General features: G+C 37.4%; 1 protein-coding gene across 1 annotated transcript in view; it reads left to right on the forward strand.

Moving 5' to 3' along the window:
- Positions 1-16,088, forward strand: part of LAMB4 (laminin subunit beta 4) — a 141,193-nt gene that overhangs the window by 86,956 nt on the left and 38,149 nt on the right. The window contains 2 exon segments of the mRNA XM_044678313.1: positions 7,725-7,821; positions 11,519-11,894. Of these exon segments, the coding sequence (XP_044534248.1) occupies positions 7,725-7,821; positions 11,519-11,894 (473 nt within the window).

The following is a 16,088-nucleotide window of genomic DNA, read 5'->3' on the forward strand; positions in this document are numbered from 1 at the left end:
CAGTGACTTGCCCAAGGTCACACACTGTAAAAATGAAAATGAATATTTAATAATAAATTCAAATATTATATTTTGGTAAGATTTATTGGAAATCACTAGAAGTAAAGGAATAAATAAGTAACAAAATAAAACCACATGCCATGACTAATCTACCTGTTCAAACAGCCCATGTTCCCAGCTTCCAGCAGCCATAGGAAGGAAAAAAGAGCTAGCCATGCAAGACTCCCCAATTTATCCCCCTGTCTACATCAGCACGTAACCACAGGAAGCTGGTGGGCTCTTGGGAAATGTAATTCAAAGGCACAAAGTTTCCAATAACACATTTTGTTAGTTATTTATTCTTTTACTTTTAGTGACTACTAATAAATCTTACAAAAATATAATATTTGAATTTATTATTATATATTCATTTTAATTTTTACAACACAGAGCCAGCAAGTGTCTGAGATCAGATTTGAACTTCAGAAGATAAGCCCTCCTGACTCCAAGCCCAGCACTCTATCTACTGTACAACCTACTGGATAATAATGTAATAATGTTGCATTATTATTTAATGATATACTCAATTGTACTGAAGTATGTGGATGATTTTCAGTGCTCATTCAATATAGTATTGAAAATATAAAGAAAAAAGAACATAGAACTTGCATGATCTATTTAGGAGGGAAAGTGTAGTACTTATAAACTGAATTTTGGCTTTTTTGGCTAAAGAAACTTTTTTTAAAGCATCACTTATGTCTCCTAGCAGCTATTGGAAAAAAAATACCATTATAATTCAGTGTGTGGGCATTTAGAAATAGTGGGACACTAAGAAAGGTCATAAGCAGAATTGACTGATCTGGTTTTAAGGAGAATCAAAATAAAAGTGGAATTATAAAGCCCTACATAATGTGATCTAATTATATTTAATATAGTAATAATTTAATTATATTTCATATAAGTTTAGACCAAAGTATGGCTTACCTACAACTACAGCATAAAATGTTGGAATATCTAAAGAGCTATTCAAAAGCTTAAAAAATCTGACCAGAGCAGCACTATGGGAATGAATAGATGTGACAGTCAGAATAGATAGAAATTTAACCCCGAGACCTAGTGTAAACACCTGACTCTTGGATGCTGAAAACTGGAGAGAATTGGCATGCTGTTAACATAGCATCCTTGAGATTCCATGGGTTCCATGGGATTCTGTGGATTCCATAAGAGAAGGGGCCTGGTGGTACATAGCAAGCATTTTTAGGGGAATGTCTAGATGAAGGACCACTTTGCAAAATTTAGCTTGGCTAGTGTTTAAATTTGCACCACTGCCAAAGTTTTTGCCTCCAACATTTAGGAAATAAATGTCTTCAGAATGCAGGGGGAAAAAAAGAATGCAGGGGAGTAATGTGGGAAAATTATAATATAGATCACTGGATCTAAAACTGTTTAAATAACCAAAAATTTAAAAAGTATTGATTAATGTCTGTGTTAGCCTGGAAAAATGTTCTCAAATTGTAGCTTGGGGGTTGGAATATGACCTAACTTTCCTCAATAGTTGTATCAACAAACTGTATAAAAACAGGAAAGGAATGCTGGTCGAATCTGCAGATGACACAAAGCAAGAGAGATATAAATTATAAGACAGATGGCAGAATTATGGTTCACACTGATCTCAATGGACTGCCAGGGGAGCCTAAAGCAGCACGTTTAACAGGAATAAATATGAAATACTACATTCAGTTTCAAATAAAAACAGTTGCATAAGAATAACATAGATGTGGGTGGTTTGCCAGAAATTTGTGTGAAAAATATGCAAGGGTTTTAGTTGTTCTCTAGCCCAATATGAAGCAAGAGTATAAAACCACTGCTAACAAGCTTAAGTAACCTTAGGCTACATTAATAGAATTATAGTATCTAGATTATGGAAATAATTATCACACTGTCCACTTCCTTGGTTAAACCATATATGGACTCATGTTCATTTCTGAGAGGATACCATACTTTAAGAGGATTGTTGACAAAGTAAGGTTGATCCAAAGGATCATTAGGTCCTTTGAGATATTAAGGAAACACAAAACCAAGACATATGAAGGAATTGGGAACATTTTGATTTGAAAAGTTAAAGAACAGCTAAAATTATAATATCTTTCTTCAAATATTTGAAGAACTAAGAAGTGGATGGTGGTGTAGACATTGTGTGGCACTAACAGAATGAATAATAATGAGCTAGGGTTAAACACAGTTTTGGGTTCAACAAAATAACATCCCAACCAGTAATAGATTTTCACTAAAAATATTCTGAGGCCAGGAGACTATCTTTCATTCTCCAATGAGCAGGAGGTTGAGTTGGACATGATCTTCACAGGGCTTTTGTAACTCTAAGATTCTGTGATTTCAAAATTCTGTAAAGTAGAATGGATATAAATTCAGGAAGCAATTGGCACAAAAAGATAAAAGAGAAGGTAGACATCCCTTTATCATTTTTGTTAGGTCACACTTAGTGTCGACTAGCTAGGTGTTTCAATGAACCTGGAGTCAGGAAGACCTGAATTCAAATCAAACACTTACTAGCTATGTAACCTGAACCAATCACTTAATCTCTGTTTTCTTTAATTCGGTAGAGAAGGAAATGGCAACAACTCCAGCATCTTTGCAGTACTGGCATGCTATGGTTTAAAGCAGTGGTTCCCAAACTTTTTTGGCCTACCGCCCCCATTCCAGAAAAAATATTACTTAGCGCCCCCTGTCACATACTATCACCGGCCCCTTACAGTTATTCGCCGCCCCCAAATGCATCTGTGGCCATCACCGCTTCCCTGGATCGCTGCAGCACCCACCAGGGGGCGGTGGCGCCCACTTTGGGAATCACTGGTCTATAGGCTCAGGAAGAGTCAGACATGTCTGAACAACTGAACAACAAAGCAAAGATGGGAGACAGAATAGGATTTATCTACAACTACCTTGTTTATAAAATGGTTCAAAAATCTACAAATGGGAAGCACTGAGTTATAGTAGAGGGGAAAAAATGGAATTTGGTGTTAGAATTTTGAATTCTGCCTTGATAACTACCTATATGACTCCAAGCAGCTATTTACCATCTCTAGGACTTAGCTTCCACAATTGGGTGTTGAACTAAATGGCTTCTGGGGTCCCTTCTAGCTCTAGATCTCAGCCCTGGGTTTAAATTCTAGTCCTATCACTTGCTCTCTGTGTGATAAAATATACCATTTAATCTCTTCTGGCCTCAGTTTCCACATCTGGAAAAATGAGGGAGGTAGCCTAGTCAAGAGGGTCTAAATCTTCCTGTATTATAGCAATAATCCTATGACTAAGTGAATTTTAAGGACCTTCCAGTTCTACCTTTGATCCTTTGAAAAATTAACTCTAATTTTGACATTAGGCGATATTCCATCAAAGACATTTCCTACTTTGGAATGTGAGTGTCTGTGATCATTTACTTTTCTTTCTGCTCGTCTGTCCACCTGACCTTTTAAACATGTTTCTTTCCATTACAAAGCCTCATTCTGAAGACTCCTTTCACATACTTTAGTTAAAAAATTTATAGGCATCTCACCTCTACTCCCACTTCTTGAAACAAACCTTAAAAAATTGCTATCAATTTCTGTTAATGATGGTTATATTTCAGACTCTCAAGGTTTCCCTCATTTTTAAATTTTCTATATATGTTACCTATCTATTTAAGAGTGTGATGGAGTCTCCCCTGTTTCCTCCATACTCTTTACAAGCAAGCTATTAAACATTTGTCAAATTGTGTATGCATACACACGTGCATGCACACACACACAAATACTACAGAGAAGCTATATTTTTATTTAAAGAGTCAAAATTGCCTATGAAAGAGCACAGGGTCCTGCCTATGAGATATGCCTGCATCTCATGTTAGTGTTGCCAAATCTGATATTTTTGTTTATTTTTTTAAATCTTTCCTGAATAAACATTGCCCTAGCATTGCCAATTTCACCAGCATGCCTACCTATGACTTAATTCCTAATAGATTTCATTTTGGGGAGATATATACTATACATTTTTAGACAAAGACTTATTTGCACATTTTTCAGATTAATTCTATATATTTTTTATACTGGATGATAAATAAAATAATCACTCACCATTTCATCTGAGGGCAGTGCTTCTTGATTTAACTAAACTTTCACTACCCTCTTTAAGCTTTGCACACAGTATTTTTTTTTGTATTTTAACAAAAATAATTGCAGTTGTGGGGCAGCTAGATGGCACCAAGGATAAAACACTGGGCTTAGAATCAAGAAGACTAATATTTGTGAGTTCAAATATGGTTTCTGACATTAGCTGTGTGACTCTGGGCAAGTCACTTAACCTTCACCTCAGGTTCTTCATCTGTAAAAATGAGCTGGAAAAGAAAATGGCCAACCAGTCCATTATATTTGCCAAGAAAACCCCCAAAAGAGGTCTCTAAGAGTCAATCCCAACTGAAATGATTCAACAACAAAAATTGTAGTTGAGGTTTATGTAACCTGGAAGATGAACTAGGTTCAATTTAGCTTATAAATTATGGATATTTGGAAGATATATATATACACACATTTATGTGCATTTATACATATATTCATATATACATGGGTATATACAAATATACATACAGTGATCTCCCACCTATTTCGGGAGTTCCATTCCAGAGGATCCCCCTCCACTGCCCCCAAGGAAGGTGAAAATCTGTGAAATAGCAAGAGAGTAAACAGACCGATGCTGCAGTCTCTGAGCCCATCAGCACCCAGGATATAGAACACAGCATTGTGATTGGTCGCTTTTCATTCCATCAGCCAATAGTGTACAATTTCATGTTGTCAAACTTGCATAACTGGTAGTGGCGTGCTGCATTTCCATTGCTGCAGTGCAGTATTCATCCACAAAATCCTGTGATATAGCAAAAACTCTGCAATACAGAATTAGATTTTTTTAAAGGCCTGCAATGCAGTCAAGCCTCAACAAATGAACCCCAATACAGCAAGGGATGATTGTATATCTTTGTGTTAATGATACAATCACCATTACCAAAAACAATAGATTTTATAATGTTTTATTGAACAATATAATTATAGAATCTGGAATTTTTCTTCAATGATAATCACATAAAATTGATTTAACAAGTGACACATTTTAAATGTTTATATGTAAACTAACATAAACCCCATCAATTGAAGAAATAAAATACATTGGTCTTATAAAAATAACATTATTATGTCAGTTCGATGTTTTCAAAGCACTTTAAATATTATCTCATTTAATGCCCACAACAACTTTGGGAGGAAGGTGCTATTATTATTCCTATTTTGTATATGAGAAAAGCGAGGCAAGCAGAGGTTAAATGACTTAATAAGGGTCATACAACTAGAATTTGAACATGGATTTGAATTCAAGTCTTCTTGATCAGCACTCTATTCACTGTTTTCCCCTAGCTGCTTCCTATAAATAACAGATTTTACTTTCATTTTCCTGTTTATGCAAGAATCTGAGAGGAAAGATGCTTATCTCTTTTTATAATCTCTACACAGTTCATTCAAATGACTTGAAAGATGTTTCAGCTGATATTCCGCTTCATTAAATTAGTTGGGGAATGAGATGTTCTGGTTTATTGAATTATCTGGTTCAACGATTCAACAGTTGCTTATTGGGCAAGGCATTGGTCTGGATGCTTGATAGGATGGGATGCTAATAGGGAGGCAGGCTACAAAAACATGTAAGATGCACCCTCCTTCCTGGGAACTTACAACCCCTCTTTCAAGGATAAAAGAAGGCAGACAAACACATTATAAGAAGTAAAAGTCTGGAAAATTGGAGGAAGGAGAAAGCATATTTGAATATATGAATCAAGGAAGGTTTGTGGAAAGAGATAACTTTAAATAAATTGGACCTTGGAGGATAGGTAGAATTTAGACCAAAATGGTGACCAAAACCATTCGCAGATAATAGAGCAGCATGAGCAACAATGTAGAGGCAAAAAATCAAGAGCCATTTTCAGGGAAAAGGTTCCATTCTGACTGGAATAGAAGGTACCTGTAAGATAACAGAAGAAGCCAAAGGTGGAAAAGAAAAAAGGGTCCCTCACTAGGGACCAAATTAAGGAGTTTTTATTTTACTTGGTAGCCAATGAGACCCATTAAAAGTTTCATAGTAAAAGTATCATAATCTTCACTGTGTTTTTTATAATCAGGAAACAGTATGAAGAATTAGTCAAAATGAAAAAAATAATAAAGTAAGATGTGAGATTAATTAGGTTATTAAAATAATATAGATGATATGTAATAAAATCTTAATTGAGGATGGTGGCAGTAAAACTGGACAGGTCACAAATATAGAGGGATTAATTGATAGTTACAAAAAATGCCAAATTCAGACTATTAAATTATAATAATGAGAAGGATAATAATAACTAACATTTATACACTGCCAGGCATTGTGCTAAGCACTTTACAGTTATGATCTCATTTGATCTTCATAATGACCCTGGGAGATATGCATTATAATTATCACCATTTTACAAGCGAGGAAATAAAGGCAGAAAGAGTTTAAGTGAGTTGTCCAAGGTCACACAGCTTTTAAGTGTCTGAGACTGGATCTGAACACTAAAACTATTCTTAACACAATTTATTCTTTTTTTAATAATTCAATATTCTTTGGTTCTTAAAAATGCTTTAGAAATATAAGCTTTCTTCTTGTTTTGATCCCAGCTGAAATCTTATGGAGGGTTGATCATTAGATATTCATGACATGCCCATTTTTCCTCCTTGTAACAATTAATTGAAAATATTAGCAAGAATAAGAGCCAAAGCCTATTGGTCAGGAAAGTCATTTTCATGAATTTTCATATTGAGTAGGAAGTTTGATTGGATGGCCTCTCTAAAGTACCAGGTCTGTGATTTCAAAAGATCCCTCCCTTTTTATTCGGTTGTATATACTTGTACGTGTGTGTGTGTGTGTGTGTGTGTGAGAGAGAGAGAGAGAGAGAGAGAGAGAGAGAGAGAGAGAGAGAGAGAGAGAGAGAGAGAGAGAGAGAGAGAGAGAATAGTAATTTACAGAATTCTGTGTGGGTGGTGACAGGAAAGTCCATTTCTGACCCTATTTATTGTCTTCATCCTGTGTGGATTCACAAACAAAACTGCTGCATTTAAATCTTAATGCATTGCTTTTTTTAATTTAAAAAATCCATTTTCTCTCTCTTCCAACTCTCCTTATTGGAAAAAAAATAAAAGAAAAGCAAACCTGTAGCAAATATAAAACTGTTGCATTTTAAATAAAATATTCCCAGACTAATTTCTATAAACTACAAATTGAGTGTATAAAATCTTCTACCAAATGAAATATTGAGTGTTCCAACAGATCCTTGGACTCTGTAATCCTAATGGGGAAACTCCCATAATTATTTAAGAAAGGAATCTGGCCCATTTCCCTGTATCTGTTTTGTTTTCATTTGCATCTGTGGAAGTCTCTCAGTTGGGAACCACCTGTCCCTGAGCAGCTGGGAACAGACGGTGTATCTGACATGGCGAAGCCAGAGCACGTCCGCCATATCCTTCTCTCCTTGTTTCCTTTCTAATGCTTGCTCTAGCCATGGGAACGACCCCTCCTCTGTCTTTACACAGCTGTATAGGCTAAATCACAGGAAAGGAAAAAATGGTTTCTATTAGAATTCATTTCTTCTTGGATCATAACACTCATCCATTCCTCACCCATGACTGTTTTTACAGTTTACAGGCCAGTGCCCGTGTAAATTGGGCTATGGTGGAAAACACTGCAACAAATGTGAGGAGAATTACTATGCAGATTCCCAAGTGCAATGTATTGGTAAGTGTTGGCACATATTCTAAAAACTATATGGTTGGTTATTTGTTGTTTTAAAAAGCACATCTTTATTTTCCACAGTTTTGCCCTGATGAGGACACTATTAAAACAGTATCCAATTTTAGATGTCTATTTGATGAGTGGTTTTTAACAATGTGGACTTAATCAGCAACATTATTTGGTTTGTCTTACTTTGGAAAACTCTTCCTTTTTATAACCTTAAGAATAAGTTTTAATTCTCAAAAGAGACAGATTGTCAAAGGAGAAAGATTGGCCACAATGGACAGGACCCTTGAGGGTGATGCAAATATGCCTTTGCATTGATTTCCTGTTGTTTTAAGGATGCGCAGAGAACGTTAACCCCACTGTGAGTTGGGGTGAGGGGGTCTCTGGGAAGAAAATCAAGGGCCACCAGCAGGGCTGAAGAGCCTCATGACTCTTTGTCCTCGAACTGTCTGTCATACTTCTAGCATGGCTGGAGTCCAAGAGGTAGATTTTTCCATAGACAACTCCCCAAAGAAGCTGATCTGTAAAAATTCCTGCAGTATCTGAAGAAGGCAGAGAATGACCCATTTGCTAAGGCTCTCATTGACATGTGTCATTTTGTCAGTCTAGGGACCTAGGGAGGCTTTTTCTCCATATCATGTGTCTTCCAATGAGCAATTAACTCAAGTGTTTCCCAGTTGCACTCTATTTACAGCTTTTTGTTGTCCATAATTCTCCCAGTGTGCAAACTACTCCCTAGGTTTTAAATGGAAATGCTCATTTAAAACCCAGGAACTGTCCAGGCATTTGGAAAATCTGGTTTATGGTGTCTCTAAGGGTGTGTCATCTCTTGCATTTCAATGACAAGACACTTTCATTGTACTCATAAAGTGACTTTAATCTTTTATACTGAGGGAAGGGGGTGGTGCATTGCAAAACTGTCCCTCAGCAGCAGGAGAGTGATTATGGTAAGAGATGCAACTAAGACTCAGTTGGCACAATGGGCTGCATCTTGAATGGAACTGCTAAGGATGAGTATCATTGTGAGAAAATAGAACTTGCCACAAGCTGGCGAGACTAACATAATGCTGACCCCTAGGGGCTCTGATCAGAACAGAAAACACTGGGCAGATGGCATCCTGCTTGATGAGCCTAATTAGTTTATCAGTCCTCATTAGCATTTGGCATTATTTTTACTCCAAAAATCAGTTGGGTTTACTACTTCTTGTCCCTTACTGTAACTCCGAGGAGAGAGTGGCAGCAGGCACAGTTTGGTGGCTAGGATGCTAGACTTGGAATTAGGAGCATCTGAGTTGGCATCCTGACTCACACATCTATAAGATGGGTAACTGAGCAAATTATTTAACCTCTCACCCTTGGTTTCCTTATCTGTAAAATGAGGGTGATGTCTTTGGCACTTGTTTTACTAGGTTGTCATGAGGACCAACCAATTTAATGAACAGAGCATCCTACAGGAAATCTTCCCCAGCCCCACTTAATTCTAGTGCCTTCCTTCTATTAAGTATTTCCTGTTTATCCTGACTATAGCTTGCTTTGTATCTATTTGTTTGCTTATCTCCCTCATTTGATTGTGTGAGAATTAAAATTAATATTCAAATACTCCAAGTATATTTAATAAGATTTATTAATAACAACTTGAAGTAAAAAGGAAAGTAAAAAGCTAGTGCAAAGAGGGAGCCAACCCAGCTGAGCACACAGAAAAAAAAAAAAAAGAAAGAAAGAGGCAGAGTTACACACAACTATATACAAACAACATAAGCATGCAACTCCGGGATGCAGGGAAAAGGATGCTGGGTAATGAGAAAGAATTCTGGGAGATAGAATCCAAAGGTTCAAGATTTCTAATTAATACAATTGTAAACTCCTCGAGGACAGGGACTGCCTTTGCTTCTTTTGTATCCTCTGTGCTTAGCACAATGCTTGGTACATAGTGGGCATTTAATAAATTGATGATGTAGATTTAAAACCTCAAGTTTTTACTAATTCTGCCTTTGGAAGTATAGTTCTGAAACATGAATGGCTCACCAATAGTTCTTTCAGTTAAAGTATGAAAACTCTCCAGCAATGGGCTGTTTGGGGAAGAAAGGGTGGGGGGCACAGTTGGGATCTCTGTCCTGCAGTCATAGGAAAGAATATTCTTCCCCTTTGTGGCTCTCAGAGCTCTCCCATGGCATTCCTTACATCCCAAACAAAGGCACACAAGGAAATGTAATTGGACAGAGTCAACCATAGGTGTTTATGAGAAATAAGATTAGATCCAATTAGATGCAGCCTTTCACAGAATAAAAGAGCACACCTAGAACCCAGTACCAGTCTCAGCCATCTTAAATAAAACCAGAGGAGATAAGGCTAGCTATTAATTCCTGGCTACCTGTTTCCCTCCCTACCTCACCCTCCTTGGCTCTCTAGTCCATTGACTAAGTACCCATGATTTCAAAAGAAAGAAAAAGTCACTTTTCTGCATTAATGGCATATAGATGTATGTGTGTGTGTGTATGTATATATGGTGGGTGAAGGGGAGGATAGTGACTTCATTGGCAGAAGAAACTCCCAGTGAGGAAATGCTCTATTAATACATATCAACAATAGTTTAGTAACTTACAAGTTTAAAGAGTTTCCTAAAGAACTTGAGAGATTAAGCAACTTACTATCACATACCCAAAATGAGTTGGAAGATTTGAACCCAAAATGTCCTTGAGGGAGAAAAGGAAATAAGCATTTATTAAGCACCTTCTACATGCCAGGCAATTTGCTAAGTGCTTTACAAATATCTCATTTGGCCTTTATAACTATCCCATGAAATAGATGCTTTTTATTATTTCCATTTTATATTTAGGGAATCTGAGGCACACAGGGGGGAAGGTGACTTGCCCAAGGCCACACAGCCAGTAAATATCTGGAGTCATATTTGAACTCAGGTCTTCCTGACTCCAGATCCAGCACTCTACTTCTTGGGCTATATTGCCTCTCATGCATTTAAGCACACAAATATTTTTAAAGTGCCAAATGGCATCTGTGTATTTCTTCTACTGAAAGTGATTAAAAATTTACTTTACCAGATATTTCCTTTTTATTCATTCAGATTATGTTATGTTATGTTATGTTATGTTATGTTATGTTATGTTATGTTATGTTATGTTATGTTATATATCTAAATAATCTAACCTATACAACCAGGACTAGGACTTAACAAAAACAAGGTACCTCTGGGGACACAGACTCAGAGACAAGGTCTAGCCACCAAAAGATTAAGAATTAGAACAGCTGAGCAATTTGTTGGAAGCCCTTTGGGTGTCACTGATACCAAAGGACCAATAGAAATACCAACATTGACCCTCCTGGTCAGTCATGCTGAGAACCTGTCAAAGTCCTTGAGAACTTGTCAAAATAATCTAGTATAATCTTTTCAAGATCTAAAACATGAGCCAATTTCCACTTATTTTAATCACTGAGAAAATATTGTATATTAGTACCCAATGCACTACTCACTGAGTTTAAAGTTATTTAAAATATTTGTTGGATAATTCTGGGCAGGATCCTGATGAGGAGGGGGAGGGGAGGATGAAGGAGCAAACTGGGGGAAGGGAATTGGGGGAAAGCCTGGGCAAAGAAACACTTTATTTTCAGATTTCTCTCAAGCTAGGAAAAAAAGTAACCCCTTCTGCTTCATCTCTCCCTCTCTCCCCGCCTCTAGCATGTAAGTGCAATAAGGAAGGAACACAGACACCCATCTGTGACCAGGAAACTGGTTCCTGCCTGTGCCGAGCAGGTGTCATAGGCCAGTTCTGTGATCGTTGTGCCCGGGGTCATTCCCAGGAATTTCCCACCTGTCTTCGATGTCACTCGTGCTTTGATCAATGGGACAATAAGATTTCTTCCCTCTCTGAGGCTGTACAAGGGTTAATTAGGTTGGCTGCAGACTTGGAAGATAAAAGAAAGACCCTGCCTGGCTGCAATGCAGACTTCAAACGCCTAGAAGATAGCATGTCTGAAATAGAAAGGATTTTGAAACATCCCGTTTTCTCATCTGGGGAATTCTTAAACGTCAAGGATTATCATGACTCTGTTAGGTAAGACTGTGTTCAAAGAAGAGAGCCAGACTCAGTATTAACTAGAACTCCTACCAAGCTTTTAATCTGAATGGTTTTAAGCAAATCTGGAAATTTACCTATACCGACTTCAGAGAAATGATCAACAAAGAGCCCCAATTACCCATTTTTGTCATCATGTTTGCTTGTTTCTTTCTTAACCCACTTGATAGCAAGTTTTTCCCAGCTACAACCACATTTTAGCTAACAGTTCAACCTTTTTTAGATTCTAACTTGGATTACCAACTTCAGAGAAATGATAAGAGTAATGATAGCAACTCGATTCAATTCAACAAACTATTTTTATTATCTTTGGCATACCAGTCACTGCACGAGGCCCTGCTGAAGCACAAAGTGGAAACAGATTCTGCTTTTAAGGACTTTGAGGGAAAAGGAAGACTGTGGAAGGGGAAGTAGGAAGGAAAGGGGGAAAATATATAGAGACAAGAAAATAGAAAATATCCATAGTAAACACAAACTAATTTCAGAGAGGAGTTCTAATATCTGGGAACATCAGGAAAGATATTTTGTAGAAAGCAGCATTTCCATTGGTCCTTGATGGAGCTAGCATTTCTGAGAGGCAGAGGAAAAGAAGAAATTCATTCCATGCATGGGGGAGAGCTTTTGCAAAGCTATGGCAGCAAGAGATCCTATCCCTATCCTTCCTGCTATGTCCTCCCTCAATACCTCTGCTATTTCTTATATTCCTCTCAGATCAGGGGCTATCTCCTCCATGAAGGCTTCCCCTAATCCCTGTAGCTGAAAATTCCAGATCTCTGCAAAATCCAGGATTCCAGAACTGACCTCAAAAGGAGTCTAGTAGAGATCAGAGATGTCAAACACAGCCCACCACACTTCCAAGTGGGGCCTGAATGAGATTAAAATGTAGTTCCTATCTGATTTGAATGCTAATGTCATCATTCAGATGTTTTCAGTAACGTCTGACTCTTTATAAGCCCATTTGGAGCTTTCTTAGCACAGATACTGGAATGATTTGACATTTCCTTCTCCAACTCATTTTAGAAATGAATAAATTGAGGCAAAGAGAGTTAAATGACTTGCTGAGAAGCCCACAGCTAGTGTCTGAGTTCAGACTTGAACTCAGGAATATGAATCTTCCTGAAATCAGTTCTGGCATTCTACCCACTGTGCCACCTCACTGCCCTTATTTTAATGTATTGATGCATTAATTTCTTAAAAAAGAAATGTGTAAACATGCGGTTTTCTAAGAATATAGGGTCTTTGGGGACCATTAGTATGCAGTGGCCTTTGTTTCTATTTAAATTTGACATCACTGATCTAGTCCATACTAAACAGGAATCTCCTCTACATCATCACCAGTATGTGGTATCCAGTCTCCATTTAAAAGTCTGCAGAAATTACCCCTCAAAGAAACTAATTCCATATTGGGAAAGTATCGTTGCAATTTCTTTTTCTTACACCAAACAGATTTGCCTGTCTGTGAAGTCTCCCCAGAACTCCTGGTTCTTCCTTGAGGGGCCAATCAGACCACGTCTAATCCCTCTTACACACAAGAACTCCTTAAGTGCTTAGGATCATAGTATTTAGAGTTGTTAGGAACTGTCTAGCTAAACCCCTCTGTTATGATATTAATCACTTCCATTGTTAAGTCTTGTCTTTTCCAAGCTAAGCATACTCATTAGGGTTCAGCTAGTCCTTCCATGACAAAGTCTTGCCTCCCCTCACTAGCTTGGTTGCCCACTTTTGGATATGCTCCATTTTATTCACCTCCTTCCTAAAATGCAAAGCCCAGAACTAGTCACTGTGCTCTAACTGCAGATGGGATCTGAGCCCAGAAGAATACACGATTACTTCCCTTGCTCTGTATACTGTACCTCTCTTAAAGGAGCTTAAAATCATATTGGGCTTTTTTATTGTCTTATCCCACAGATAACTCTTATTGAATTTGCAGTCTACTAAACCCCTCAGATTGTTTTTTTTATACAAACTGCTATCTTGTCATGAGTCCAGTACCGGACCTGGAGTCAAGAAGACTTGAGTTCAAATCCAGCCTCAAATATTTAGAAGTTTTGTGATCCTTGGCGAGTCATTTAATTGCTGCCTGCCTCAGTTTCCTTAAAAGGATTTTTAAAATAAGATTTTCCCTGCCTTCCTTAGGCTAGAAGCTCACAGTGGTTTCTGAAAGGGTTAGACTTGCTCTTTTTTCTAATCTGGGTCAGTTAGTTTGTGTTAGTCTCTAGTTACCTTGTGTCTGCTTCGTGTGTATCTTGTCTATAAGTAGATACAAATGCATTGGCTCCCCCATTCGAAGTTAAGCTCCTAGAGGGCAGAGACTGTTTTCACTTTTTATTTTTATTTCTAGCATTTAGCTCAGCACCTCACAGATAAATTGTAAGCACTTAATAAAAGCTTTCTATTTAATGGAGATATTCAACAACAGACCTCTTTCCAAGTTAGCACTTCTTTATTGATACTCTTTCAGTCTAATATCATTTAACTAGTTTCAAATCTAACTTACTGTATTATCAGGGGGCAGTGAGGTAGTGTAGTGGATAGAGTACCAGGTCTGGAGTCAGAAAGACCCGAATTCAAATCCAGCCTTAGACCCAAGCTGTGTTTCTTTGGATAAGTTGCCTAACCCTGTTTGCCTCAGTTTCCTCATCTGTAAAATGAGTTGGAGAAGGAAATGGAAAACCACTCCAATATATTTGCCATGAAAACCCCTCAAAAGACCACAGTCAGACATGACTAAAACATGACTAAACAACAGCAAATATATTATCATCCAAATTATTTTGCTCCAACTTCTCTATTAAAATAGAAAATTCTCCGTCATGTGATTTGCTGATATCTAAATAAACCATATCCATGAAGAGCAGTGATTCCCAAAGTGGGCGCTACCGCCCCCTGGAGGGTGCTGTAGCGATCCAAGATGGCGGTGATGGCCACAGGTGCATTTATCTTTCCTATTAATGGCTATTAAAATTTTAAAAAAAATAATTTCCAGGGGGCTAAGTAATATTTTTTCTGGAAAGGGGGCGGTAGGCCAAAAAAGTTTGGGAACCACTAATGAAGAGTCAGCCAAAGCAGAACTACTATCAGAACTCTCCCTCTTCATATTTATCATGATACTTAGCTAATCCACTGCTTTTTAAAATGATATTTCATCTTATGTCATGCTTTTTTAAACTTAGTACCTCCCCATTAGATTATAAATTCCTTAAGAAGACAGAAAGGGTTTTTTTTTATTTTTTTTGCCCACAACCTAGGACAATGCCCTGCACATAACTTACACCAAATGTATACTCGCTGAATCGAGCTGAATATAAATAGCAAGTCAATTAAACACATTTATTAATTAATCTTACTGTGTGCTATTCACTATGCCTTGAGTATGCATACTATAATAACCATACTCCAGTAAAGTTTATTCAGTCTTCCTAAACTTTCCAATTTTTCCAAATACCCCTATGTTACTCAGGTTACTTAAAATATTCAGCATCCCAAGGTTTCGAAATAGAAAGGAACCTTACAGCCCATTTAATCCAACCTTTACATTTTACAGATTAGGAAATTGAGGCCCAGAGAAGTTAAGTAACTTGGTCAGGCTCAGTTAGACCCAGCATTCAAACTAGGATTCTCTTATCCTAAGTCCACTCTTCTTTCCACCCCACTAAACTCTTTCCTCTTGAAATTTGTCCAGCTAGTGTAGATCAACATATAAGATTAAAGGGGCTTCAATTTCACAACCAAAGCAATGGGTTATTATAACAAAACATCCTCCTCTCCCAAAAGCTATTAGAAATTGAGGGATGATCCAAATAGATTTCCTGTTCAAACATGAATAGGAACATTTAAAAATATCTAAACAAAGGCAAGAAAAAGGGCAGGGGTGCAATTGATCCATACATAAATGCTCTATATTTATATGTCTCCAGTAAAAAGTAGTCTAAGATAGACACAACTTGGAGTTGTTTTGAGCTACTAAGGGAGGGAAGTGGCAGTTGAGGAAAAATGCTTCCTATTAAAAAATGGCAGTGGAATATAAACTATTATTCAGTGATCTAGAGTAGAGAATGTGCCAGGGCCTTATTATAAGAAGATCCCTATAGCACAAGTTGAAGAGAAATGGAGTTTCAACTGGGATTCCAAGGCTGTTGACCTAGGACTCAGGCAGGAAAAAGACAACATTCT

Source organism: Gracilinanus agilis, chromosome 5 (genome assembly GCF_016433145.1).
Source record: "Gracilinanus agilis isolate LMUSP501 chromosome 5, AgileGrace, whole genome shotgun sequence".
Taxonomy (NCBI): domain Eukaryota; kingdom Metazoa; phylum Chordata; class Mammalia; order Didelphimorphia; family Didelphidae; genus Gracilinanus; species Gracilinanus agilis.